At 48.2% G+C, this 26,758-nt stretch overlaps 1 protein-coding gene across 3 annotated transcripts in view; it reads left to right on the top strand.

Moving 5' to 3' along the window:
• il1rapl1a (interleukin 1 receptor accessory protein-like 1a) overlaps positions 1 to 26,758 on the top strand; it is a 42,596-nt gene that overhangs the window by 6,077 nt on the left and 9,761 nt on the right. For all 3 annotated transcript variants that reach the window (XM_028992352.1, XM_028992350.1, XM_028992351.1), the window contains exons 2-6: positions 1,303 to 1,418; positions 16,569 to 16,863; positions 19,457 to 19,643; positions 20,486 to 20,639; positions 24,439 to 24,513. In XM_028992352.1, coding sequence (XP_028848185.1) covers positions 1,316 to 1,418; positions 16,569 to 16,863; positions 19,457 to 19,643; positions 20,486 to 20,639; positions 24,439 to 24,513 — 814 coding nt within the window. In that variant the 5' untranslated portion in view covers positions 1,303 to 1,315. The remainder of the gene's footprint in view (positions 1 to 1,302; positions 1,419 to 16,568; positions 16,864 to 19,456; positions 19,644 to 20,485; positions 20,640 to 24,438; positions 24,514 to 26,758) is intronic.

Raw genomic sequence — 26,758 nt, 5'->3', positions numbered from 1 at the left:
ACTGCTAAATGGCGATGTTTAATTATTCAGCATGAACGTGTGTTTTAATGAATTAATAAAGAGGTGACATCTCTCTTGCTCGCTTTCTGCCTCCTTTCCCCGAGTTTAGTACGTCTCAGCACAAACTGCTTCGTTTGCATGAGAAAGTGAAGTGAATGTATGACGTTAAAGGAGAAATAGAGGAGATTGAGCACCAATTACAAACGTGGCCTGGAAGGAAAGTGTCAAAAATGTCTTCTGTGAATGGAACGTAGGTTTTTTTATGTCGATATATTGATCTTTTAGCAGACAGATCAATAACTCTTTATTCCCCAGATGATAAAGAAATATGGCCAAATATCCTAGTTATAGTACCTTCGTATAATCTGTATCTCTGTGTGTGTGTGTGTGTGTGTGTGTGTGTGAGAGAGATATCAAGTTCTTTGAGGGTGTGTGTGTGTATCTGCGTGCGAATGTGAAGGTTATGATGATGTGTGATGTTTTTGACGTAAATGTGAGTTGAGGTTGAGGGAGTCCCTGTGTGTGTGTGTGTGTGTGTGTGTGTGTGTGTGTGTGTGTGGTAGTAGTAAGTGTAGTGCTGGTTTTGCTTGCATTGTTGGGACGTTCCTCATTAGTTAGACATCCTGCGGTCAGAGACCTTCAGACCAGTAGACTGTGAAGAGAGCCAACAGTGCATAAGACACACATACACACACATACTCAATCTGCTCAGGTTAAACTGTCCTTTATTGTGCTCATAACTAAGCCTGCATCTCTCACTCTTATTACTTTGTTGTTTTAAATGTGCCATAAGCATCTAAATACACAACTAATTTGTGTGTGTGTGTGTGTGTGTGTGTATGTAAGCATGTGAGCAGGTGGGTCTCATGCTGGGCCTGTTGTGTCTCTGCTCTTTATGTTGCCTTGTAAATCCATGGAGAGTTTTAATTGGATTAAATCGTGAAATCGCAGCATCAATCTCCTACAGCGGCGTCTAACATCGTGCTGAGTGTGTGTGTGTGTGTGTGTGTGTGTGTGTACTCCCCCTCTTTCTTTTTGCTCTCTCATTCTGTGTGGGTGTGTGTTAAGCTTCTTCTCTCTCTCACATACTCACTTATCCTTAATAAGTCGCTCTGCAGCAGATGAGTGAAGCCTCTTCTCCTTTATACGTGTGTATTTGTGCCCGTTGCCATGGTAAAAAGCGGCGCTGAAGGGCGGTGAGGCGCCTCGGTAACACGTATTCGGGAAACCCTCGTTAAGAGCGTTACACTTTTCTCGCGTGAAGCAAAAAAGAATCTCACTCGTGTCCGCCTCTCTCCGCAGAACCGAGAGAAAGATGTTCTCCTCCGTTCCGCCGCTGCCGCTGCTGCCGCTGATGCTGCTGATGCTGACTGTTGCCATGGTGCACAGCGTCAAAGTTCTGTCAAAGCGAGGCTCAGGTAAGCGCCGCTTCCACTTCCTGTCCGCTTCCTGCTTCCAGCTGACGGCGGGAAGCGCCTTACAATCACTAGTGACAGGGACAGTCCACCTGGAGACGAGTGTCTTGCTCAGGGACACATTTACATTTTACATTTACATTTAAGGCATTTGGCAGACGTCCGTATCCAGAGCGACTTACAACGTGCTTCCATGTCACCATGGATGAAGTGGTCAGTTCTGGTTCACTAGGACCCCCAACTATGAATACAATCTTTTATTCACTCTGTTCTAGTTTCTATACAGAAGTCAGACAAGAAGAAGGTTACAAGTTCATCTAAATCTTCTCTAAAGAGGAAGGTCTTGAGCTGCCGTGTGAAGGTGCTCAGTGACTGAGCTGGAAGTTCATTCCACCACCGAGGGGCCAAGATGGAGAAGAGTCTAGATGAGCGTCTTCCTTTTACCTTCAGAGATGGAGGGACCAGGCGAGCAGTACTGGAGGCTCGGAGTATACGAGGTGCAGTGTGAGGTGTAATAAGGGCTGTGAGGTAGGATGATGCTACTCCATGTTTGGCTTTGTAGGCCAGCATCAGTATTTTGAACCTGATGCGTGCAGCTACTGGGAGCCAGTGGAGGGAGCGTAGTAGAGGGGTGGTGTGGGAGAACTTGGGGAGGTTGAAGATTAGTTGTGCTGCTGCATTTTGTATGAGTTGTAGAGGTCGAATGGTATGTAGAGGTAGACCAGCTAGAAGGGAGTTACAGTAGTCCTGTCGTGAGGTTACTAGGGACTGAACCAGTATCTGGGTGGCCTGTGACACGATGGTAGTAAGTGGTGTTCGAACCTGGGACTTTGTGGTCTCCCGGTTACTAGGCGAGTATCTTACCTGCTAGGCTACTTTATGCGAGGATCCATGTGAGATACGTTCAAGCAAAACGTCCATGTGAGGGTGGACTCAACAATTTTATAGGAGTTGTGATGATATGACCTACTCTCAGTAAATATCATGAGGGCTGGGCGACGTACACTCACCGGCCACTTTATTAGGCACGCCTTGCTAGTACCAGAACTGCCTTAATCCTTCGCGGCATAGACTCATCAAAGTCTCCCGTTCACCCTTCTCCCGAATCTCCCGTTCCATCTCATCCCGAAGGTGCTGTACTGGATTGAGATCTGCTGACTGTGGAGGCCATCTGAGTGCAGTGAACTCACTGTCATGTTCACAGAGCCAGTCTCAGATAAATCGAGCTTTATGACATGGTGCTTTTCCTCTTTTCGGACCTCTTCTGTGCGTGACAATCCCAGAAGATCAGCAGTTTACTCAGACCAGCCCGTCTGGCACAACAACCATGTTCAAAGTCACCTTTCTTCCCCATCATGAAGCTCGATTTGACCATGTCAACATGCCTACATGCATTGAGTTGCCACCATGTGATTGGCTGATCAGTAATTTGTGTCAACGAGCAGTTGGCAGGCGTGCTTAATAAAGTGGCCGGTGAGTGTACTGTCCCATAATGAACCATTTTCGTAATTGTATTGTGCATCGTGCACACCTTCACAGCCCACACCGTATCACAGCAATTTTCTACTTCACAATTAACACAAATTCATTAGTCTGTGGGCCGTCAAAAATTACACGTCAGTCATTGTGATTCATTTTAAATATTCAATGCTTTAAATATTAAATAAACACCTAATCATTGCAGCGTGTGAATATTAGCAAAGTTTTTTTTTATATTTTAACATCCCTGCAAATAAAAAACACACATTGGATCATATATATGATGTAGTGTATGGGGCGTGTTCACTAGTGTCGCAGTCACCGTTTTAGTCATCAGAAGATCTGATAAACGGCGGTGGGTGATTGTCGTATGTAAATTATGACAACTGTGTAAATTATGACCGTTGCAGTATGATGAAATGCTGTATGCATCGTCTTCCAAAGGTCACGTGTATTCCCAGCTAGCTAGTTAAAGCGGCGGATTTTGTGGTTACGGTCGGTATGCTGCTGATGCAGGTGTTTCTGTGCGCCGATACGAATCGTTTTGCAGCCTGAGGCTTTCGTCTCTTACCTACAACCTTCACCGTCACATTAAATATTGATGCAGACATTACCGTACCACACGTATGTCATGCGGCTTAATAAGCATGCGACCCCGCATCCAGGTCCAGCCCCTCCGACGACTGCACGTTCTGCTGTGGTGTGGAATGATCTCTGACAGCGGATGAGAAGTCAGGTTCACGACCTGGTCGGACCTCAGGGCCGGCTGCCCCGCCCTGTAAATGGTCTCGTAAAACGGCCACTCTGTGGTTAGATCTACGCCGGCAGAGGGGACGAAGAGGAGGAAGAGGATGAGAGTGGGAGGAAGTGTGACGGAGGGATGAAAGTAGGAGCGAGGGAGAGGTGTGGACATGACGTAGTTCTCTCTCTCTCTCTCTCTCTCTCTCCCTGCGTTCGGAAGTTTCTCACTGGGTGCAGCAGGGCTGAGGGTGCCGCTTAATGGGCGCTAAATGGGGGACCACAGAGGGACGGACAAAAACAGACGAAAATGCCACCTGCTCTTAAATAATAGAAAGAAACCCTGTTACCGTGTGTGTGTGTGTGTGTGTGTGTGCACGCAGTCTCGTTCACTTCCTGCTGCTCCGCTCTTAATTACAGCACACGCCGTCCTTGGCATTCTCTCTCTCTCTCTTTTCTCTTTTCTCTCCGTTTCTCTCTCCCACACACAGGCCACCGTGGACGGCCATCTGTCAAAGTCACCGCAAAGTCACAGGTGTCTCGCTCGCGTGTGTGACGGTGTGTGTGAGAGGAGAGGGGGGATTTTTTTGTTTTTTCTTTTTGTTCAAACTGTGAAGCGACTGTCTGTTGGTGGCGAGCCAGCCGAACCCCCCACGATTGGTTCCTTTGTGACGAGGCCGCGCTCTGATTGGCTCTGGCGTCATTGTGCTGAAGGTTCTGCTCTGTTTGGCCCTTTTTGGCTTGGTGGTAATCCCTCTGTCTAGAACCGCCGGTGAAGATCGGTGCGTGGGAGCCGCGTTGAGGAATAAAGGGCCGTTTGTTCTGGCCGGGGCAGGTTCACCGCATCCTCACGCAGGAATAATGTTCATCCGGTCTACACTGGCTTTAGAGATGAAGGTCATTAGAGGCCTGACCCTTCATTGGTCTCACGATTCGATTCGACTATGATTGTCAGTAATCGACGTATCGTGATGCATTTACATTTACGCCCGTATCCAGAGCGACTTACAACGTGCTTCCATGTCACCATGGATGAAGTGGTCAGTTCTGGTTCACTAGGACCCCCAACTATGAATACAATCTTTTTATTCACTCTGTTCTAGTTTCTATACAGAAGTCAGACGAGAAGAAGGTTACAAGTTCATCTAAATCTTCTCTAAAGAGGAAGGTCTTGAGCTGCCGTGTGAAGGTGCTCAGTGACTGAGCTGGAAGTTCATTCCACCACCGAGGGGCCAAGACGGAGAAGAGTCTAGATGAGGGTCTTCCTTTTACCTTCAGAGATGGAGGGACCAGGCGAGCAGTACTGGAGGCTCGGAGTATACAAGGTGCAGTGCGAGGTGTAATAAGGGCTGTGAGGTAGGATGGTGCTACTCCATTCCTGGCTTTGTAGGCCAGCATCAGTATTTTGAACCAGCAGTTTGTCCCACCGACAAGCGTTAAACAGCGTCAGTCGACGCCAATTGAATGCAGCAGTGAAAATTCGCATGCCCCTCACAGCCCTTATTACACCTCGCACTGCACCTCGTATACTCCTCCAGTACTGCTCGCCTGGTCCCTCCATCTCTGAAGGTAAAAGGAAGACGCGGCCGAACTCAACAGAAACAACATTTATGTCTTATACAGCCCATAATCACATACAGCATGTCTCAATGGGCTCCTGCTCCTACCCGGAGCGGCGCTGTACTCAGATCAGGCCGCCACAGTCACTACCGGCGCTACGTCATTAATCTTATGGTGGTGGTGGGTGGTGGGCAGTGGTGGCCTGGCAGTTTAGGAAGTGGCCCCGTAATCAGAAGGTTGCCGGTTCGAATCCCAATCCAGTGGTGGCCTGGCAGTTTAGGAAGTGGCCCCGTAATCAGAAGGTTGCCGGTTCGAATCCCAATCCGCCGAGGTGCCACTGAGCAAAGCACCGTCCCCACACACACTGCTCCCCGGGCTCCCTGTCATGGTGCCCACTACTCACTCAGGGTGATGAGATAAATGCAGAGGACAAATTTCACTGTGTGCACCATTAGCTGTGCTGCTGTGTATCACAAGCGACAATCACTTCACTTTTTTTTATGTTCTGCTCTGCATCCATGTGATGCATCGATTGTGAGATTAACACCCCTAAAGGTCACGACGGTTTTAACACCAAAGAATGAAGTTAAGTAAATATGCGTTTATTAATACAGAAAATTGGAATTACCAACGGTTACCAGGGCATTTTTACCTGATGGCTTCTGGGTTCTTTAATAAGCATGTAAATCCTTAGTTTACATCATGAGGAGGTAAATCATGCAGCGACTGTGTGTGCTTGTGTGCGTTAACAGAGCTCCAGCGGCCATTAGTGGCATCTAAAACCAGTCTGAAAGCGCCGGCGTTGAGGTTGGTCCTCGCCGAATCGGCCCGGGGTCAAGTGCCGGGTGGAGATTTCTGTGCCGTTTAATTGGCGCTAATGACAGAGACGCTCTCCCCCGCTCTCTGATCACACTGTTACTTTATTAGCCCGAAATACCGCGGTAACCCTGACTACTGTCATCATCTCCCCCATCGCCATGGCGACCGTCCACTCTCCTGCACTACACCGTCCACCTATCTATCCGAGGGTGTGCGGTGTTAGCACAGTCGCGTGCTGCCCACCGTTGCGGAGAATGTCAGTTGCTTTACGGAGCTTCGCCGGTAAAGGTCGGGTGATGCAGGTTCCCCGACTCCTCAGATCAACCGCAGCTTCCTGGCACGCTGAAAGAAATGTAATAATTCATGCAAGTAGATGATCGTTTTCTCAGTTTGTAGTGTTTGTGAGAACCGTCAGGAAATGGTGGTGGTCCAGAAAACCGAGGGAAGGTTCTGGAACAAACGCTTTTAATAACAAACCCCGGTTTGGCTGCAAAAGACCTTCGGCTTTACTGCACAGTGGCACCTACATTTACATTTACAGCATTTACCAGACGCCCTTATCCAGATCGACTTACAATCAGTAGTTACAGGGACAGTCCCCCCCTGGAGACACTCAGGGTTAAGTGTCCTGCTCTGGGACACGATGGTAGTAAGTGGGGTTTGAACCTGGGTCTTCATAGCGAGTGTGTTACCCGCTAGGCTAATTACCACCTGAACGTAATTTGAACTTCGTGGTTGAAATCTGGAGCACTTCTGAACAAGCCTGGCACGCTCGAGATCCGTTAATTTGCCGTGCAAAGAATCTTCCGGAATCTGAAGCGTTTTGCGAGGATGAACGGAATCAAAAGACTCTTATTTGTCTACAGAGAGATTTTACGATCCAAAGAGGGTGAGAGCAAGTTCCGCCCGTACCAGGCGCACAGTCTTATACTGAGACGATTAAAGAAATGTCATTTTTCGTCCTGTGCTTGCTGAGCCCTTCACGGTAAGAGGAATTAAATTTTTGTGTGTGTGTCACGGCGTAATTGCATGCGGTTCATCTGCAAAGTAGTGACGGAAAATTGCGAAGAAAAGAAACGTCTCGACTTTATTTGATCGGTGGAAGACTTTGATTGAGTAATCCTGAAAGGCCCCGCCCCTCTTTTCTACAAGTCACCTACTCGCTATTTGAACTTCTTACCTCCCGTTGCCATGGTTTCTGAGTATGGGAAAAGGTCAGGGACACACACACACACACACACACACACACACACACACACATATAATTTGTGTATAGTTATTTCTGATGTGGTATCCATGGAAATGGGAGGGGAAAGGTTCAATTTCCTCCCTTGAGCCCCGTGCTGATTAACCCTGACACGCGACCGACATCCGGTGACACTGCATTTCAACTGGCCAATGAGAGAGGGGTGCTGAAGGGGTGCTGAAAAGCATAGTGACAAATGACGCCTCTAATATTCCAATATTCATTTTTGTTCAGGTTTACTAATGAGATTTTTTTTTATTCGCCACATGCATAGTTATAACAGGACATCACGCGCAGTGAAATTCACCCTGAACCGATCTGTTTTTGATAGAATTACTTCAATTTTTCATGTGCGGAAACATCAAATTGGCAAACGAAGTTTGTGAAGACTAGAATAAATGCCAGTGATGGATGCACAATTCTATATTTGGCCAATCGGCCTGGCAGCAGAACCCGGATCAGGTGGCGCTGACACTGCTTTAAAGGAAGGAGAATGCAGCATTAATGTGGACCCGTACCCACCTCGACTTGGTTTTGGCCCCCCGACAGCGCGATTAGCCGGGACCCCCGCGGGTATGACCCCACGCGACGCGTGACCGGTCCCGCGGTGATCCGTGACACTATGTGCGAGTGGTTGGGAGGTCAGCAGCAAGGAGGCTTCGTGGGAGGATGGCGCGGGGTACGCACACCCCCACCTTGGCACCGGTGGCCTAGCGGTTAAGGAAGCGGCCCCGCAATCAGAAGGTTGCCGGTTTGAATCCCGATCCGCCGAGGTGCCACTGAGGTCCACTTGATTTACATTTACGTCCTTATCCAGAGTGACAGGGACAGTCCCCCCCTGGAGACACTCAGGGTTAAGGGTCTTGCTCAGGGACACAATGGCAGCACATGGGGTTTGAACCTGGGTCTTCTGGTTCATAGGTGAGTGTGTTACCCACCAGGTTTCTACCACCCCTTGATGAAGGTCCCGTCCCCACACGCTGCTCCCCGGGCGCCTGTCATGGTGCCCACTGCTGTTAAATACAGTCACTTTCACTCACCGTGCACGCGCTGACCAGCCATGAATTCTGCACCATCCTCTCCAGCGGTCAAGTCGACTGGGAGAACGCAGAGGCTGAAGACGTCAATCGGTCAGTAAGTCGCTCTGGATACGGGCGCCTGGTAAATGCTGTAGGCTGACTGGTGGGCGCCCACGGTCCACTTCCAGACGGGTCACTTCCAGAGACCAACCGCGAGGAGGAGGAAGAGGGCTGGAGCTGATGGAACGTGCCTTCCATCCAGCTCCGGTCACCCCTCTGCCCGGACGTTCCCCAGCAGGCCATCACCCTCCTACACACGCCCACTCCCGCCTGCAGAGACACGCCCAGCCCACCCAGACCACCCAGTGGGCGCTGCTGCTTTACACCTTTACTTCGTTCTTTATTATTTCTGTTCTTTTTGGCCGTCACGCCGACATTCTTTATTACGTCAATAAACATTCTTATCTTTAAAATGCCTCGCTTCTGCGCCTCCTTCCCCATCGTGTGAGGAGCTTGCTGTGTGCTGTTTAGTTTTGACCTTTTGACCTTTAATATATTTTTGACCTTTGACATATATTTTTATATAATGGAGATGAATAATGGAAATGGGAATTCAGTTCAGTACCATGATTATTATCTCTCCTCTCCTCTCCTCTCCTCTCCTCTCCTCTCCTGCCCTCTTCTTCCCTCCTCCTCTCCTCTCCTCTCCTCTCCTTCTCTCCTGCCCTCTTCTTCCCTCCTCCTCTCCTCTCCTCTCCTCTCCTCCTCTCCTGCCCTCTTCTTCCCTCCTCCTCTCCTCTCCTTCTCTCCTGCCCTCTTCTTCCCTCCTCCTCTCCTCTCCTCTCCTCCACCTCCTCCTCTCTTCTCGGCGGGAGGGAAGGGAGGTGTGAGAATTCTGCTTTTCTTCTCCAGCATGACTCACGTTGACTTGCCGTAATTTGCAGCCGCATGAAAAGCAGCAGCCAGCCGCCTCCCACGCGGCCCAGAGTGGTCACGTGACCGGCCGTTAATATGGAGGGTGGCGAGCGGCGGAGGGAGATTAATCCCCAATCGCGACCCCTGACACGTCACCGCACCCCCTAAATTAACCCGCCGCCCCCATCGGGGATCGCCTCCGGTCGCCGCTCTTCCCCAGGAAACAGCAGCTGTGCGGCGCTGGCATCAGACCAGGATCTCCAGCTGATGTTCTCACACACACACACACGGACGATCTCCTCAATTCAACATGAATGCTGAGAAATAGCTGAAGCTGTGTTGGTTATTTCTGTGTGTGTGTGTGTGTGTGTGTGTGTGTGTGTGTGTGTGTGTGTTGCACTTCGCCGGCCTGCCACCATGCAAATCCAATCGTTCCCATTTTAGAAGTGCGCGCTGCCATTTTCTGCATCTTTCAGGGGGAGAAAGAACGTCCAGGGGCAGTGGTGGCCAAGCGATTAAGGAAGTGGCCCCATAATCAGAAGGTTGCCGGTTCGAATCCCGATCCGCCGAGGTGCCACTGAACAAAGTACCGTCCCCACACACTGCTCACTCAGGGTGATGGGATAAATGCAGAGGACACATTTCACTGTGTGCACCGTGTGCTGTGCTGCTGTGTATCACAAGTGACAATCACTTCACTTTGTCTTCACTTTGTCCTTACGCGGAGCCGAGCGCCGCCGCTAATATTCACACTTCACCACGTCAAGTTACCACGTCACCTGGAACCACAATTTACCACCAGGGGGTCAAAACACTCACTGCACTGTCACTGTCCCGGGTTCGAACCCCGCTTACTACCATCGTGTCCCTGAGCAAGGCACTTAACCCTGAGTGTCTCCAGTGGGGGGACTGTCCCCGTCCCTACTTACTAAGGCGCTCTGGCTGAGGGCCAGAAATGTAAATGTCATTCTTTCTGTATCAGTAATTTTATACGTATTATATATACGTCTGTGTGGTTCGAGAGAGAATCTAACGTATACACTTTCGTCATTATTACATAACAACGTTTGTCTTCTATTTGTAAAAGGAGCTGGCAGAAGTATAATATACACAAAACCAACTAAACAGAACAAACTCAACATCATAGTTCCTTTCGACTAAATAAAAGTGTGAAAAAATTTTATCTTTATTTTATCTTTATATTTATTTAAAACTTGTTTAATTCAGGTTGCACCATTTATCTTGGTGCGATATTCTATTTAACCGCAACGAAAACCACGATTTATTTAAACAATAAAGAAGCGGGCGCGATGGCAGGAAACTGGGGAAACTAGAAGGGGAGAACTGAAACTGGCCCGCAGGCGAACTCAAAACCCATCAAACCGTTGGCCAGGTCCACAACGAAGGTCGGGTTCTCCAGCGGAAGCCAATCCCGGCAGCTGTCAACTTGTCACGTTATGGCTGCCGTTGCTCTCAGCCAATCACAGGTCAAGGTTCAAACTTACTGCGACGGGATTACGTTCATTTAAATTGCTACGTCTTTTTCCAAGGTGGCTTCGTCACTAGGCAACCGTAGCCTGTTCATTTGTTTGCCGGCATTTTGTTGGAACCGATACGCGTGATTTATGAATGCCGGCGTATTTAATCGTGCTGGTGTGTGGATGTAATACGGCGCTGGGGTGCGTGACTTATGGAGATTTTGTGTCTCTTTCGTAACATTTTCACCGACGCTGCTTGGCGGTAAACGGCTCGCCCGGCGAGTCTGGCATTTTCAGGGCGCGCTCGTAATGAATGCACGGCCTTCCGATCAGGAATGACTCCTTGCGCCCCGGTACAGTAGCATTTTGCAGCCGGTGCTGGAAGTGCTTAGTGCAGCGTCTGTGTGTGTGTGTGTGTGTTTGGCCATACACGTGTGTATGTGTGTGAGGGATTTCCAGTGGTTGCCATGGACACCACATGAACATACACGTGTTCTGAGGGTGTTCACTTATCTTGGATTCTCTCACTAGTGGCGGCGCGTGATATGAACACACACACACACACACACACGAGCGTGCAGTAGAAAACTTGACATGCACGGGGGAACTGGGGTTTTAACTGTAATTTATGGCACATTCTGTGCCCAAATACTACCTAATTTTATCAGTTTAATAACCACACGATTATGAAATGCGGTGCAATGCAATTCACCTTATTGCATAGCCCACCCGTGTGAAATTGCCGGTTATGAAACGATGTCACGGGGATGTACAGAATGGCACTTATTCATATCAAAGATATGAAATCATTAGCTCTTTATTTTGTTATGTATTAGTTACTTTCAGGACAGGAGTGATCAGTTGGATCTGCGCGGTTGTGACCATCCATAAGAGCTTTATGACCATTTATCCTGATGTTGATATATTGAGTACAGTGCGGGAAGAGGGAAGAAAGTAGCTCACACTGGGTATAAATAGGATGTACACACACACACACACACACATGCACACACACACGCGTAACCCCATCCCCAGTGCACAGGCAGCTTTTAGCAGGTGGGCTCCTGTCCTGGTTCTCTGCTGCAGACCTCCTGCCGTGGAAATGGCTGAATGCGAAACCCCGCTGGGCACGTTCTGATGTTCTCACACGGAGAGATTACAGGCTGTATTTTACGCCGATAGAGGATAAGGTGTGTGTATGTGTATGTGTGTGTGTGGTGGTCTCTCTTGATGATGAGGATAATGACAAATGGCCTTTCTGTTTCTCAGCTCATTGAAGCGTCACAGTGAAGTTTGGATCAGGTTCCCCTTATGTCACTCCATATGTGTGTCATACACGGGCACACACACACACACACACACACACACACTTAGTAGCCGTTAGCTGCCCGCAGACGTTCCCGCTGCTGTAAGATCCGGCTGCTGAGGGCTGTTTGATGTTTAACAGGATTATTCAGCCTTTCTCTCACCATTTATTTATTTATTACTGCATTCATCTTTAAAGAATAAAAATCAGCACATCCTGTACACACACACACACACACACACATACATGCACACACAAATATGAAAAGCGGCCCCGTAATCAGACGGTTGCCGGTTCGAATCCCAGACAAATTTCATATATTAATCATGAAATGCCTCTTTATGAAATCTTTGGTGTTTGGGTGTTTAGTTGTGCAAGACATAGCTTTATAAATATATGCAAATACTTTTACATAAGCTGCCATTCAAAATGAAAAATTTAAATTATAACTGTATTAATAGCAAATAGTAATTGAACTGGATTGGAATTTTTAAATTTGATTTTGGACAAAACTATTGTTTTCTGCCTGAGGATATTTCTAAATGTTATATTGTAATATTATCTATTAATGCACTGTTCCATTTTACTCAGCAGTATTTGCACTATTTTACTTTGCACATTTATTCTTTATATCACTAGTTTAGTTTAGTCTGTCTCATTGTTGTCTACATGTTTTTTGTTAAATGTTATTCTTGCACTGCCTGTGTCCCCTGTTTGCAATTTATGTCGACCAGTTTGTCTTTCATACACTGTCACTTTGTCAGTGTGTAACGTTGTTTAAATGTTACATGTAGCACCAGGTTCAGAAGAAACATTGTTTAAATGTTACATGTAGCACCAGTTTCCGAAGAAACATTGTTTAAATGTTACATGTAGCACCAGGTTCAGAAGAAACGTTGTTTAAATGTTACATGTAGCACCAGGTTCCGCAGAAACGTTGTTTAAATGTTACATGAAGCACCAGGTTCCAAAGAAACGTTGTTTAAATGTTACATGTAGCACCAGGTTCCGCAGAAACGTTGTTTAAATGTTACATGAAGCACCAGGTTCAGAAGAAACGTTGTTTAAATGTTACATGTAGCACCAGGTTCCGCAGAAACGTTGTTTAAATGTTACATGAAGCACCAGGTTCCAAAGAAACGTTGTTTAAATGTTACATGTAGCACCAGGTTCCGCAGAAACATTGTTTAAATGTTACATGTAGCACCAGGTTCCGAAGAAATGTTGTTTAAATGTTACATGTAGCACCAGTTTCCAAAGAAACGTTGTTTAAATGTTACATGTAGCACCAGTTTCCGAAGAAACATTGTTTAAATGTTACATGTAGCACCAGGTTCCGCAGAAACGTTGTTTAAATGTTACATGTAGCACCAGGTTCCGCAGAAACGTTGTTTAAATGTCACATGTAGCACCAGGTTCTGGAGAAACATTGTTTCATTTCACTATGTACCGCCTAACATGCATGTAGCTGAAATGACAATAAAGCTCATCTTCAAATGGCCCTGAACTTTTGCACGGTGGTGTATGTGTGTGACCCATGTGTATTTGCTGGATACCTATCTGCTGTGCTTATCAGGTATCCTGTATGTTATTGGTTCATGTTTTGTTGATGTCTTGTGCCATCAGTGTCTGGTTGTCTGTTCCGATGAAGGCCACGCTAGTCATTAGTGGAGAGAGCAGGAACACATATACACTCAGTTCTGAATGAAATGTATTGTGTGTGTGTTTGTGTGTGTGTGTAGCACTACGTTTATTAGTATTGATTGGGACCTCTGGAGTGATGGCTGTGGGATATGATGGAGTCTGACCCGTCGGTGTGGACTACCGGGCAGGGGGGTCTGCAGGCCTCCTCAGTCTCTTTGGGCCTCAAAACTCTACTTTAGATTTACAATCAGTGTGTGTATGTGTGTGTGTGAGAGAGAGAGACATAGAGATAAAGAGAGTTAGTATGGAATTGCATCTTTTATGTCACTAATGATTAATGACAGTTAGATGCTGCCAAAATGATATTGAACAGACTGTTCTGGTATGTGTGTGTGTAGTCTGAACCCTCTTCACGATGCACCATGTTTAAATATCAGCTGCTGTTGATATTTATTGTACTGTAGTGTAGTGTACAGTTTACCCAGCACCCAGGGGATCAGAACCTGGAATTAGTGAAATGGAGACTTCTTCATGCCCCATTCAGCACCACGGACAGCTCTCCACTGCAGGGGTGGAGAACCTGGTCATGGACCTGCACCCGCACCGTCACTCCACTTGGGACGTTCCAGCAGAAAAACATCGTGCATTAGTTCCCTCATTAGGCGTCGTACTCATTAGCTGTGTAGCATATGTGCTAACTGTGTGTATGTCCGTGTGTATGTATAGCATGATGCAACACAACTGCAAGCTTTAACGGTAGTCGCTTTCTTCCTGTGTTCTCCCCACCACACACACACACAACCCAGTCAAGGTCAGTGCAGATCCCTGTACACACCTGCCTGTGGGATGGGAGTAGCATTTGGGGTCTGGAGCGTATGGGATTGTCCGTCAGGGCATGTTATTGTGTTTTGGATCAGCCAAATGAGTTGTTCATTTACTGAGTCGTGTTCTGTAATCAGTAGAGCGATTCGTTTGTCAGATCAGGAGAATACGCTTTTGAATCATTTGAGTTATTTGTTCATTTGCCAAGTCATGTTTTGAAACTTAATTTGTTAATTAATGGATTCTGGAGAGTAATGTTTTGTAATCAGCAGAGATATTTGTTTATTTGATTGGGGGAATCCCTTTTGAATCGTTTGAGTGAGTCGTTCATTTGATGAGTCAGGTGAATGATGTTATGCATGAAAGCAGGGATTAGTTGGGTCATGTGTAATGTTTTTAACCTGAAGGGAGATTTTTGCATTTGTTGAGTCGTGTTTTGAATCATTTCTTTTATAGAGTCCGGTCTCACAGTTTGAATCTGGGGACGGATCTGTTCATTTATTGGGTCTGGAGTGCCATGTTCACAGTCAGCACCTGTGAATTGTTCATTAGCTGATTCAGGAATCAATTGTTGCATGCAGCTGGAGGAGTTATGCCTCCTGTGGTTCACTGAGTCTGTTCGGATCATTAGGAGTGTTAATTACTCGACACTGAGCACGCCTCTGGAGTTCCCGCACGCACACACACACCAGCTCATTAACAGAATGTTACTTAATTAGTCAGTGGGTAATTAGAGAGGGTGGGTGAAGTGTCACCATAGCAACAGGCCAGGAGCACCAAGTCTCACGGGAGTGAGGAAGGGCTTCCAACACAAAGCTTCTCAAATGTGAACACACATCATACAAATGATGCAAAGTTGATACAAATTTGATACCAGATCGCCAAACACACTTCCAACTAGGAGACCCAGAAGTGCAACCATCTAACCCAAACACAAAGATGTTCTATGCAAACAGACCCAATCAGAGGAAAAGATGGGCTTACCTTCTCCTGAAGTCCCAGGCTGGGGCCTTTCTTCTCCTCTAGTCACGTTCTGTTCTATTCCTGCCTAAACCTTGGTGCAGTAGGGTACAGAAGTAACCCCAAATCTCAAACCAGCTAAACAAAGAACAACATCCCCTTCCCGTCCTGATTTGACTGTTAGGCCACCCATGTTCACCACCTCCACCTGGCTTTTGGCCTAAACATCCATCTGTTGGAGAATCAATCGACTAGGATTCCTAGATTCCCCCGGGGACAATCCTACACATCCCACGCTGCATCTCTCTCTTTCTCTGTTTCCTGGCCACCTTACAGCTTGCACAGCCTCTCTCGAGCATGAGCTGATTCGATTTTGGGCCAAGGGTCAAAGGTCAACGTCATTCCTAAACTTCCGGCCTGATTGTTTAGCCCATCAAGGGCAGTACGATCTTCCAAATTTCTCCTCACCTTCGCTCTTCCTCTACCCATCTACATTTTCAATTACATGTACGGCATTAACCAGAGTGCCTTACAGTCAGTAGTGACAGGGACAGTCCCCCCCTGGAGACACTCAGGGTTAAGTGTTTTCTGGAGGACTTGAGGGCATGAAACGAACCAGAGGGTCATTACAGCATCGTTATGGACACGTATTGTACACCGTGACACTGGACTACATTTTGGACATCGCCACCTCTACAACTATAGGCCTTTTTCTCTTATTGGACAATCAATTATTGGACAAACCCTGCACTGACACCACCTGCAGGCTCACTCTACCCTTCGTTTCTTCGAGTTTTTTTGTGTGTGCAGAAGGGTCAAGTGAGACATAATGTATGTGATTTTGGGCTATGTAGGAAATAAATGTAGGTGGTGGTGGCCTAGTGGGTAACACACTGGCCTATGAACCAGAAGACCCGGGTTCAAACCCCACTTACTACCATCGTGTCCCTGAGCAGGACACTTAACCCTGAGTGTCTCCAGAGGGGGACTGTCCCTGTAACTACTGACTGTAAGTCGCTCTGGATAAGGGCGTCTGGTAACTACTGTAAATGTAAAGGCTGTCTTGCTCAGACACACAGTTGAAATAAGTGGGGTTTGAACCCGGGACTTTACTCACCAGGACACTGCCGTCACTCTGCTCCCCCCTCCCTCTCTCCCCGCCTGTAGTGGAGGGCTGTACTGACTGGTCGGTGGACTACCTGCAGTACCGCGCCCTGGAGGGCGAGCCGGTGTGCGTGCGCTGCGCCCTGTTCTACGGCTACATCAGGGCCAACCACAGCCTGGCGCAGGGCGCGGGCCTCAGCCTGATGTGGTACCGCAGCGGCGGCGGCGGCGGGCAGGGCCACGCCGACTACGAGGAGCCCATCGCCTTCGACGGGGCGCGGCTCAGCAAGGAAGAGGACAGCGTGTGGTTCCGGCCGGCGGAGCGGCAGGACAGCGGCCTCTACACCTGCGTGCTCAGGTGAGACGTGTGACACACACACAGGTGACACACACACACACACACACACACACACTCTCCGTGGCCTCTTCCTGTCCGTCCAAGTCCACACACGGACACAGATGCCCGTAATTGGACCGACTTCACTGGGCGCGAGTCACTTATTGGCAGTAAAAGTGAGTGTGAGGGCCGTGAGTGACAGCAGAGGACGGAGCAGAGCTCTCTCTCCACCCATCAATCACGCTGACAGCTTCCCACAATGCCGCGGGGCGCTGCCACGAATATTAAACAGGCCACGAGAGCTCCGGGGAGCGGGATTGGCTGCCGCGTCCGTCTGCCCCGAGGTCGTATCTGATCACCTCCCCGTCATGTCGGCTACAAAGAGCCATGCAGCACAACACTGTTCCACAACCGTGTGTCTGTGTGTGTGTGTGTGTGTGTGTGTGTGTTAAACAGATGTTCACTATCTGCTTCATGTCTTTATTCATGTCACAACTTCTATAGCAACAGCAGAGCTAGTCGGTTAGCATTTCGTCGTGCGTGGGCGTTGAGGCAGAATGGCATTGTGGGAGTTTTTTTTTTCCCCTCGGCCTCTCTCACCTGGCAGCAGGGCGAGCGAGGCTGAGCTGTTTTAAATACGCGGCCGGTGAAGAATCCGGCGCGAATTAATGGAATTGACCTCGGAGGGGCTCCAAACGCACACACCTCCACTAGAGATGTGGCGGGTTTTGGTGGCTGCTGAGGATCATGGGAGGTGACACGCCACATGACCCCAGGACCTCACCCACGCGGTTATCGGCTTGTACCTGCGTCCTCACGGGAGCGTTATCTGAAATGTTGTCGTTCCACACGTCCCTCCACACCTGTAGGTGGCGCTGTAACTTCCTGCTCTCCTTAGTTCTAGCTAAACGCGTCGTTATTTTCCAGCCTCGTCTTTGCGTTAGAGGATTTCTTTTAGCTGCTGCAGCACGACCACGGACGCGTTATCCGCCATTGCTGTAGGTAGCATGTGTTTGGGGTTAAAGGTCAGCGTTTTCACTAAAAGAGCCTGGTTTCCGTCCAGATTGGATAGGAATGTTCCTGTTTTAGAGAAAAACGTTCTCGCGTGGACGGGGCTTTAGTCTCTTGAGCCCAAACTAAACGCACACCGGTGCTCATGGCTGCTGTCCTTGGTCTTTTATGAGCTTTAATGCTTCTTTTCCACAATAGAATATAATAGAACAGAGAATCTTAAAAGTCTTAGAACAATATAGAGCCGGCAAATCCCCCAAAATAAATGAAATGAGGTAAATAATTGGCCAAGTTTTCTGTTCGTCTTGAACGAAATTGCTGTTCAGTGTGTTGTTTTCCTTCAAACAAAGCGTTGAGTCGAGTGGAGCTTCATCTTCTAAATAAAAAAGAAAATCTGCAGATCTTTGTGTAAATCTCTGTTTCGGTCTGCATGTGGCCCGAGCCCAACTATCGAATATTCCCAGTCTTAGGGTGCGCTCACCCCAACCTTGTTTATTCCAATTAAACTGAACCCTGGAGAGTCTAACGCGGTTCATGAAGGTTGGAATCGACCTACAGTACGGCCCAATCACAGGAAGCGTTCTATCCTCCTTCTCGTTCCACTAGCTGGGGAGAAATCACTTAAAGAAAGTAAAAAGAAGAGAAAAAAGAACTTTTTTCCTCTGTGTGTCATGACTTGCGTCTGCTGAGCATTGGTGCTCATCTGCCTGCAAGTGAAGTGAAGTGATTGTGAAGTGAAGTGATCGTCACTTGTGATACATAGCAGCAAAGCACACGGTGCACACAGTGACATTTGTCCTCTGCATTTAACCCGTCACCCTGAGTGAGCAGTGGACAGCCATGACAGGCACCCGGGGAGCAGTGTCACTGCCCCTAGGCCAAAGTCCTGCCTTTGTGAATCCAGCAACTGGTGACAGTGGTGGCCTAGCAGTTAAGGAAGTGGCCCCGTAGTCAGAAGGTTGTCGGTTCGAATCCCGGTCCACCAAGGTGCCACTGAGCAAAGCACCATCCCCACACACTGCTCACCAAGGGTGATGGTTAAAACAGAGGACATGTTTTGTTGTGTGCTGCTGTGTATCACAATGACTTCACTTTCAGTCCAACTTCACAAGTGTTATAAAAACTGTACATGCGCAGGAATACATTTACATTTACAGCATTTACCAGACGCCCCTATCCAGAGCGCCTTACAATCGGTAGTTACAGGGACAGTCCCCCCCTGGACACATTCAGGGTTAAGTGTCTTGCTCAGGGACACGATGGTAGTAAGTGGGGTTTGAACCTGGGTCTCCTGGTTCATAGGTGAATACGCGTCATGGCAGTGACGTTGCATAATAACTCCAGAGCACAGACGTCACGTGAGGTGCCTCCTCTGCATGCCGCTGCATTGATGACGAAGTAGCTCACGTTAATCGTGAATTTTATTAAATAAGAGAAAGTCTCTCTGGTGCCCGGTGGGAATGTCAGCCCTTATCTGCCCCCTACTGGACTAAATTCGTAATCCGGCAAAAACTTGCAAAGGATTTCAAATTTGAAGTGACAGTCTGACAAATATTTACCTGTCACTAGAAAAACGTCTCGCGTGTGTGTGTGTGTGTTTCAGGAACTCCACGTACTGCGTGAAGGTGGCCATGTCTCTGACCGTGCTGCAGAACGACTCCGCTCCCTGCTACAACTCCAAGCTGCGCTACTCGGACAAGGCGGAGCTCGGCAAGAGCAAGGACGTCGGCTGCCCCGACATACAGCTCTACACGCAGCCCGGACTGGAGCCGCGCCTGCTGTGGTACAAGGTGTGTGTGTGTGTGTGTGTGTGCGGGATTGAACTTTAATTAAGGTCACGCTGACATTGGATTTAACCCACTTTCAGTCCCACGTGTGGCCAGGCTGAATTAAGACAAAAGTGGTTTTTAATTCTCTCAGTTCAGTGCATGTGTGTGTTCTCTTTTCCATTATCACTTTCAACGGAGTTCAGAGGTCTGGGATTATTTTAAACCTGGAGTTTAAGGGAGACGATGGGATTAAATTAAAAGAAAATGGAGTATAGAAGGAAGATTTGTCTCTATTTGCGTCGAAGTAAATGGGGCAGTGGTGGCCTAGCGGTTAAGGAAGCGGCCCTGTAATCAGAAGGTTGCCGGTTCGAATCCCGATCCGCCAAGGTGCCACTGAGGTGCCACTGAGCAAAGCACCGTCCCCACACACTGCTCCCCGGGCGCCTGTCATGGCTGCCCACTGCTCACTCAGGGTGATGGGTTAAATGCAGAGGACAAATTTCACTGTGTGCATCGTGTGCTGTGCTGCTGTGTATCACATGTGACAATCACTTCACTTTCAACTTTCAATAAATGAGCAGCAGTGGCCATGTGACCTGTATCAACCACCTGCCATCCAGCATCAAAGTCACTCGGGTCACATCAACTTCACCTCCTGTATTACAAACTCATATTTACAGCATTTACCATTATCCAGAGCGTCTTATTATCTGTAGTGACGGGGACAGTAGAGACCCGCTCTGGGGGTTTGAACCTGGGACTTTGTGTTCATCCTTAATGAATGACGCTTATGTTATATTCTATATTATTTTACGTTCCGCCGCATCGGTGCATGGTCTTCATCTGAGCTGTTCTCCTTTCAGGAGTGTGACCTGAAGGAGTGGAGGGACACCGTGCTGCAGAACCCACTCAGTCTGTCCATCTCCGCCGTGCAGGAGGAGGACATGGGCAACTACACCTGTGAGCTGCAGGTGGGCGATTTCGTGGTGCGCAGGACCACCGAGCTCATTGTCACAGGTGAGGTGTGTGTCTATGTGTGTGTGTGTGTGTGTGTTAATAGGGGGCAGTGGTTGTCCTGGCAGGTAAGGAAACAGACCCGGTTGCCGGTTCGAATCCCAATCCACCAAGGTGCCACTGAGCAAAGCACCGTCCCCACACACTGCTCCCCGGGTGCCTGTCATGGCTGCCGGTGGCCTAGTGGTTAAGGAAGCGGCCCCGTAATCAGAAGGTTGCTGGTTTGAATCCCGATCTGCCAAGGTACCACTGAGGTGCCACTGAGCAAAGCACCGTCCCCACACACTGCTCCCTGGGCGCCTGTCATGGCTGCCCACTGCTCACTCAGGGTGATGGGTTAAATGCAGAGGACAAATTTCACTGTGTGCACTGCGTGCTGTGCTGCTGTGTATCACGTGTGACAATCACTTCACTTTCAAAAACTTTCACTGCTCACCAAGGGTGACGGTTAAATACAGAGGACACATTTCACCGTGTCACTGTGTGCTGTGCTGCAGTGTTTCACATGTGACAACTAGTCTCTTTAAGACAATACTCTTTACATCGTCACACAGGCGTATTAAAGATGAATGTTCAGCGCGTGGATTTACGAACAATAAAAAGCCAGTTGTGAACGTGCCCAATGCAGCAAACGTGAGAAATCTGAGGTGTGGAATTAGCCTGCTTTCACGCACTGGCTTCTGGGTAATGTAGTTCTGAGGCATGTGTGTCCATGAGGAGGCTACAACTGTGACTTCATTAACCACTCACACACACACACACTCACACACACACACACTGGTCAGTGTCAACAGAACAGGTCAGATCTGTTAATGTAATGAGTCCATCTCGCTGCCCGATAAACGATGAACTAATTTTATCTTTTAATGAATTTGGTCCTTTTCTGCTGCCTTTATTTAGACATAATAGAGGTCAGTAATGAAAGTCCTGAAGCCGGGGAAAAGCCGGGGAATAGAGAAGGAATAAAAACTGTAACGGGGCCAAAGGGAAGCGAAACTTGAAAGCCTGGCGAGATCGGAGCGTTTGGAGGGCGCGGCACTCGAGATGAATTCAATCAGTGAAAAAAGGGCAGGAGGCCGCGAACGTTTCATCTTTTTCTGCTTCTTTTGTTTTCTCGCGTGTACCTGTGCTGTGTGGAAATGACTTTGTCTTCCATGTTTGCAACGGGTCTGCACTCATTGTGAGGACTGCAGATCAAAAAGTTGTTCCATGAATGTGGGTCGGCCATTTTTCATTTTTTTGGGCTTATTAGACTTATGTCACATATGGCAAATGGCTATCTATATATCTATATAGATCATCTATATAGCTTACTGAGAATATGGTGAGGGACCATGCACAGACTCACATGCACGCAGATATTGCACATCAGTGATGACGTTTGCATGATAAATGGCATGTGCCAGGAGCGGCGGACATTTTTAATATTTCCAGCCGCGAGCAGCACTCAGTCATAAATGCCGGTATCGACCTCACTCCGCCTGTCCGCTTGATCGGTTGTAGACGCGTCCGTCACTTTAAAGGAAAGAAAAAAAAAGGCTTTACGACATGCGTCCTCCGTCGGGGCCGGTCAGGGAGATGTAGAGAGGGTACTTCATCAGGGCAAAGAGTGATGTAATCATGATTTAATTAACAGCTAATTACTATTCCCTTCAGGAGGCAGCACACTACTGTAAACACACACTCTCACCGAGGACTTCTGAACACATATGTGTGTGTGTGTGTGTGTGTTGGGCTAGGTTTTGTAGGATCGTTCAGTTGGCTCTAGTTTAGAAAGGAATTTAGTTTTAGATGGTGAAATTTTGGTGAAATTTTCTCTCTCCTCCCCTCTCCCAGCTGCTGAAGTTAAATGTTCTGCGGAAGGTCGACGTGTTGATGCACTGCAGCGGTACTCAGAATAAGGAAAAATCCATACTTCATCATCAGGATCATGAACATCATTATTCTTCCTCCCGCCTGTCTTCTCTCTCTCTCTCTCTCTCTCTCTCCTGTTTCTGTGGGCAGAATAATGCATTATGGGTAATGTATTCGGGTCAGTAAAGGTCACATCCCTCTTCCTTCAGTCTGGTTTCGGCTTCGCGTCACATTTTACCGCGGTATTCATGCGGTGTTAGACCCTTTTTCCGGGCCGTTCGCATGGGAGTGGCGGCCTTCAGGAAGGAATGTCCTGTTCCGCGCCGAAACCGAGGCGGCTCTCGGGAACAGTACGTGTGAACGTACGCGCGAGTTACGAGAGGGAAGAGAAAGGCAGGGACTGAGCGTTAATTGTAGCAGTAACACACTCCCACAAGCAGGCTGTCGACGCACAACGCGGCCAACAGCGAAGACAGAGGCATGGGGAGAGAGTGTGTGTGCGCGCACCTGTGTGGGCTTTCTTTTTAGTGTGTGTGTTTGCACATGTGTTTTCAGTGTGTGTGTGTGTGTGTGTGTGCACCTGTGTGGGTTTTCTTGTTAAGAGTGTTAAGAGTGTGTGTTTGCACATGCGTTTTTCAGTGTGTGTGTGTGTGTGTGAGCACACCTGTGTGGGTATTCTTGTTAGAGTGTGTGTTTGCACATGCGTTTTTCAGTGTGTGTGTGTGTGTGTGTGTGTGCACACCTGTGTGGGTTTTCTTGTTAAGAGTGTGTGTTTGCATATGCGTTTTTCAGTGTGTCTGTGTGCGCACCTGTGTGGGTTTTCTTGTTAAGAGTGTGTGTTTGCACATGCGTTTTTCAGTGTGTGTGTGTGCGCACCTGTGTGGGTTTTCTTGTTAAGAGTGTGTGTTTGCACATGCGTATTTCAGTGTGTCTGTGTGTGTGTGTGTGTGTGTGTGTGCGTGCACCTGTGTGGGTATTCTTGTTAGAGTGTGTGTTTGCACATGCGTTTTTTTCAGAGTGTGTGTGTGTGTGTGTGTGTGTGTACCTTTTGATTGAGTGTATGTGGGTATTTCAGCTGTGTGTGTGTGTGTGTGTGTCTCCTGCTGTCTTTTATTTTTACTCGTGTCGTTTTTTCCCTCTCCCCATCACGACATCCCTCACTTTCTCTCGGTTCCTCACGCTGTGTGACTGGCAGGACGCGAATCTTGAAGCATGATGGGAATGTTCCTGTTCAGCGGTGAGCATGCAGCGGCGGCGCAGCTCGCTGCAGAATTATTACATCTCGCTTAAAATCATGCGTAATGCACATTACAGTTAAATCATTTTCTTATTTAATTAGGTGAAATAAATGTTCATTCATCTTCGAGCCAACAAATCATACATCTTAGTTCAGTCACCCACAATGCTTTATGTTTGCGTCCAGGCGGATCATTGATATGTATGACTGTGTAATCTGTTACGAATGTAAGGGCGGAAGGCAGATTCGTATTTCCATAGAGCCTGCCGAAATACCCAGCATGCTCTGTGTTCAGCTGGAGGAAGTGCAGGTTCAGGGTCGCTCGGTGACTCGGTGACGTTTTGTAGCAGCTTCCGCTTCCGGAATTTTCTCCGGTCCGTACCGTGTACCGGGGGCAGGAGAGGAGGCGTTTCATCGTACTCCCATTCCACCCCTCCTGGATGTGTGTGTGTGTGTGTGTGTGTGATTCTCCCATAAATAGATCACTTTGATCAGATGTAGTTTGTATTTGTTGGTATTTGTTGGCAAGTTTTGAAGTGTATTACAGGAAAGATGGATTTACCTGCAGTGAAAGGCCCCGCCCGTCTCGCTCTCGGCCTGTAGTAGGGGGCGAGAGGGCCCTGTGTAATTACGGGCAATTAGTCAGACTCGAGGATTGTGCTCCCCTGTCCTCTCCTGGTTCCTCATCGCCTCCTCCTTCCTTCTCCGCAGCTCCTCTGACCGATAAGCCTCCCAGGCTCCTGTTTCCTGCCGAGAATAAACTCATCACCATGGAGATGAAGCTAGGTAAGTGAGCCTGTGTGTGTGTGTGTGTGTTCATGTGTGTGTGTATGTGTGCCTGCGCACTTCTGTGTACAGCATGTAAGGTGTAATTGCTGTGTGATTTATGTGTGTGTGTGTGTGTGTGTGTGTGCGTCTGCTGTTCACACACTCACTCCTCCATATGGTGCTGGTGTGTGTGAGATGAGGACACTCCTGTTTATTTGGCTGTGTTGAGTTGCGGACTGGCCAGCGTGTCTGAGCATATTGTGTTCATTCCTGCTATGGCCTGGACAGTGTATGTGTGTGTGTGTGTGTGTGTGTGTGTGTGTGTGTGTACATGGCTTAACACATGGCATTTAATGGATTCAGATTCATAAATACTATTTCCATCTACCCTTCTGCCTTTAATATAAAACTAGATACAATGTTACATTATTTCTAGTAATAACCATGTAACAAACATAAAAAAAATTGTTAACCTCATCAGAGAAGTTAAAATGATGGACGATGGGAACAGACACCCACAGGTTTTCATATCTTTGATATTATAATGAGAAGCATCTAACTGTGCTGTCTGTGTCATTTTTATTTTGCAAATATGAATATTACCTTGTTGAGAATGAGCACATCATTTTTCTGTTTGGTTCTCTATCGCACGCACACACACACACACACACACACACACACACACACATGCTCAGGATCAGATAAGCTTGATGTGGTGCTTTAGTCAACCGAGTGTCTCTTGCAGGTCCTGGTGAGGGAGGAATAACAGAACTTTCTGGTACCTATAATTAGCCATAATAATCGCTGTGATCACTTACACGTGCACAGTTTTATTCTCTCGCCCTTTTTCTCTCCCTTCCTCACACACACACACACACACACACAGCCGATTAGATTCGATGATTCTTGCAGAGATAATTAAGGACCATTTAATGACAATAATTAAACTCTTCTAAAAACACAATGGTTGCTAAGTAACCGGCCATCAGAGGGTCAGTATTTTCCCCGTCACTCCTCCGCTCCTCTTGTCTCCCTGTCCCCTCCGTGTGTGTAATCAGGCCCGGGTTATTACCGGAGCCGCCGTGACCTTTTACCGCCGCCGCGCTTGCCGCTGCTCGCTTTGTGGGCGAATGGGGCCCCCGAGCAGCCGGGGTTCATGGGAAATGGAGGCCGCCTTCGACTCGGCGGCGAGGGCTCTTCACCTGCTGTCAGTGGGTGCTTCGCCGCGCGTGGAGTGGACCGCGGTTCCTCGGTCTCCTCCTTCTCAGGAACCGCTTTACCTTCTACGGTGACCTGAGACAGCTCCGTCCTGTGATCACCTTTTGTCCATCTTACCCGGTCAGTCGGGGCAGCTCTTTATTTCTCATCCCATCCTATATGTATAGGGTGGCACTCGCCTATGAACCAGAAGTCCCAGGTTCAAACCAGGTTACTACCATCGTGTCCCTGAGCAAGACACTTAACCCTGAGTGTCTGTAGGGGGGACTGTCCCTCTAACTTCTGATTGTAAGTTGATGTAAATGTAAATGTAGATGTTTCTTCCACATCCATCTTCTGCTCTTCGTCTCTGCCATTTTACTGTACGGGGTGCAAAGTGTGTGTGCGCATGCGGGTACGGAGCGTCGGTAGGTGTTTCTAATAATATGGCCGCTGAGCGAGCGCCAACACCAAACTCTGCAGCTCTCCGCTTACGCAACATCCGGCAGAAAACTCAAATGTCAAATCCATCTCGCAGGCAATCTGCTTGGTTTTTTTAGAACGGTCCCATTGGCCTTCTGGCATTTCCTCTCCCCTCTTCGCACGCGTGGCCTGATGACGAGTCGGCGTGTCGCGGCAGACGCCGATTAGCCACGGGCCCGCGTAGAGACGGAACCCAGTCGGAGGTGGCAGATATACTCGGGAGAAAAAGAACCCCGATTGGCGGCGTCTCCGATGGACTCTTCGTCCATCCGTGTCTGGACGCGTTGGCGATTTGGCCTGACCCTGCGACCGCTCCGTTACGGCACGTCGGTAGCAGATGGCCAGCCTGTGTGCAGACGGCTATGCTCCGCGTTATAGTAGCGTAGTGATCAACGCAAGGTGTCCGGATGAATCCGTGGCCCCCCCGCAAGTCCCCTGCTCCTCATTAAAGCTTGATTTAAACAGGGCATCAAACAAGGACAAATGAAAGCCAGGGGAGGGGCCGTCATGAGTTGATCCGACGCCGACAGCGGTTAACACGTAATTAAGAACGATAAAAATGGAGAGAAATGCCGCAGGCTTG

This window comes from Denticeps clupeoides, chromosome 9 (genome assembly GCF_900700375.1).
Source record: "Denticeps clupeoides chromosome 9, fDenClu1.1, whole genome shotgun sequence".
In the NCBI taxonomy this organism is placed as follows: domain Eukaryota; kingdom Metazoa; phylum Chordata; class Actinopteri; order Clupeiformes; family Denticipitidae; genus Denticeps; species Denticeps clupeoides.
This window is presented reverse-complemented; position numbering and strand designations above follow the sequence as displayed.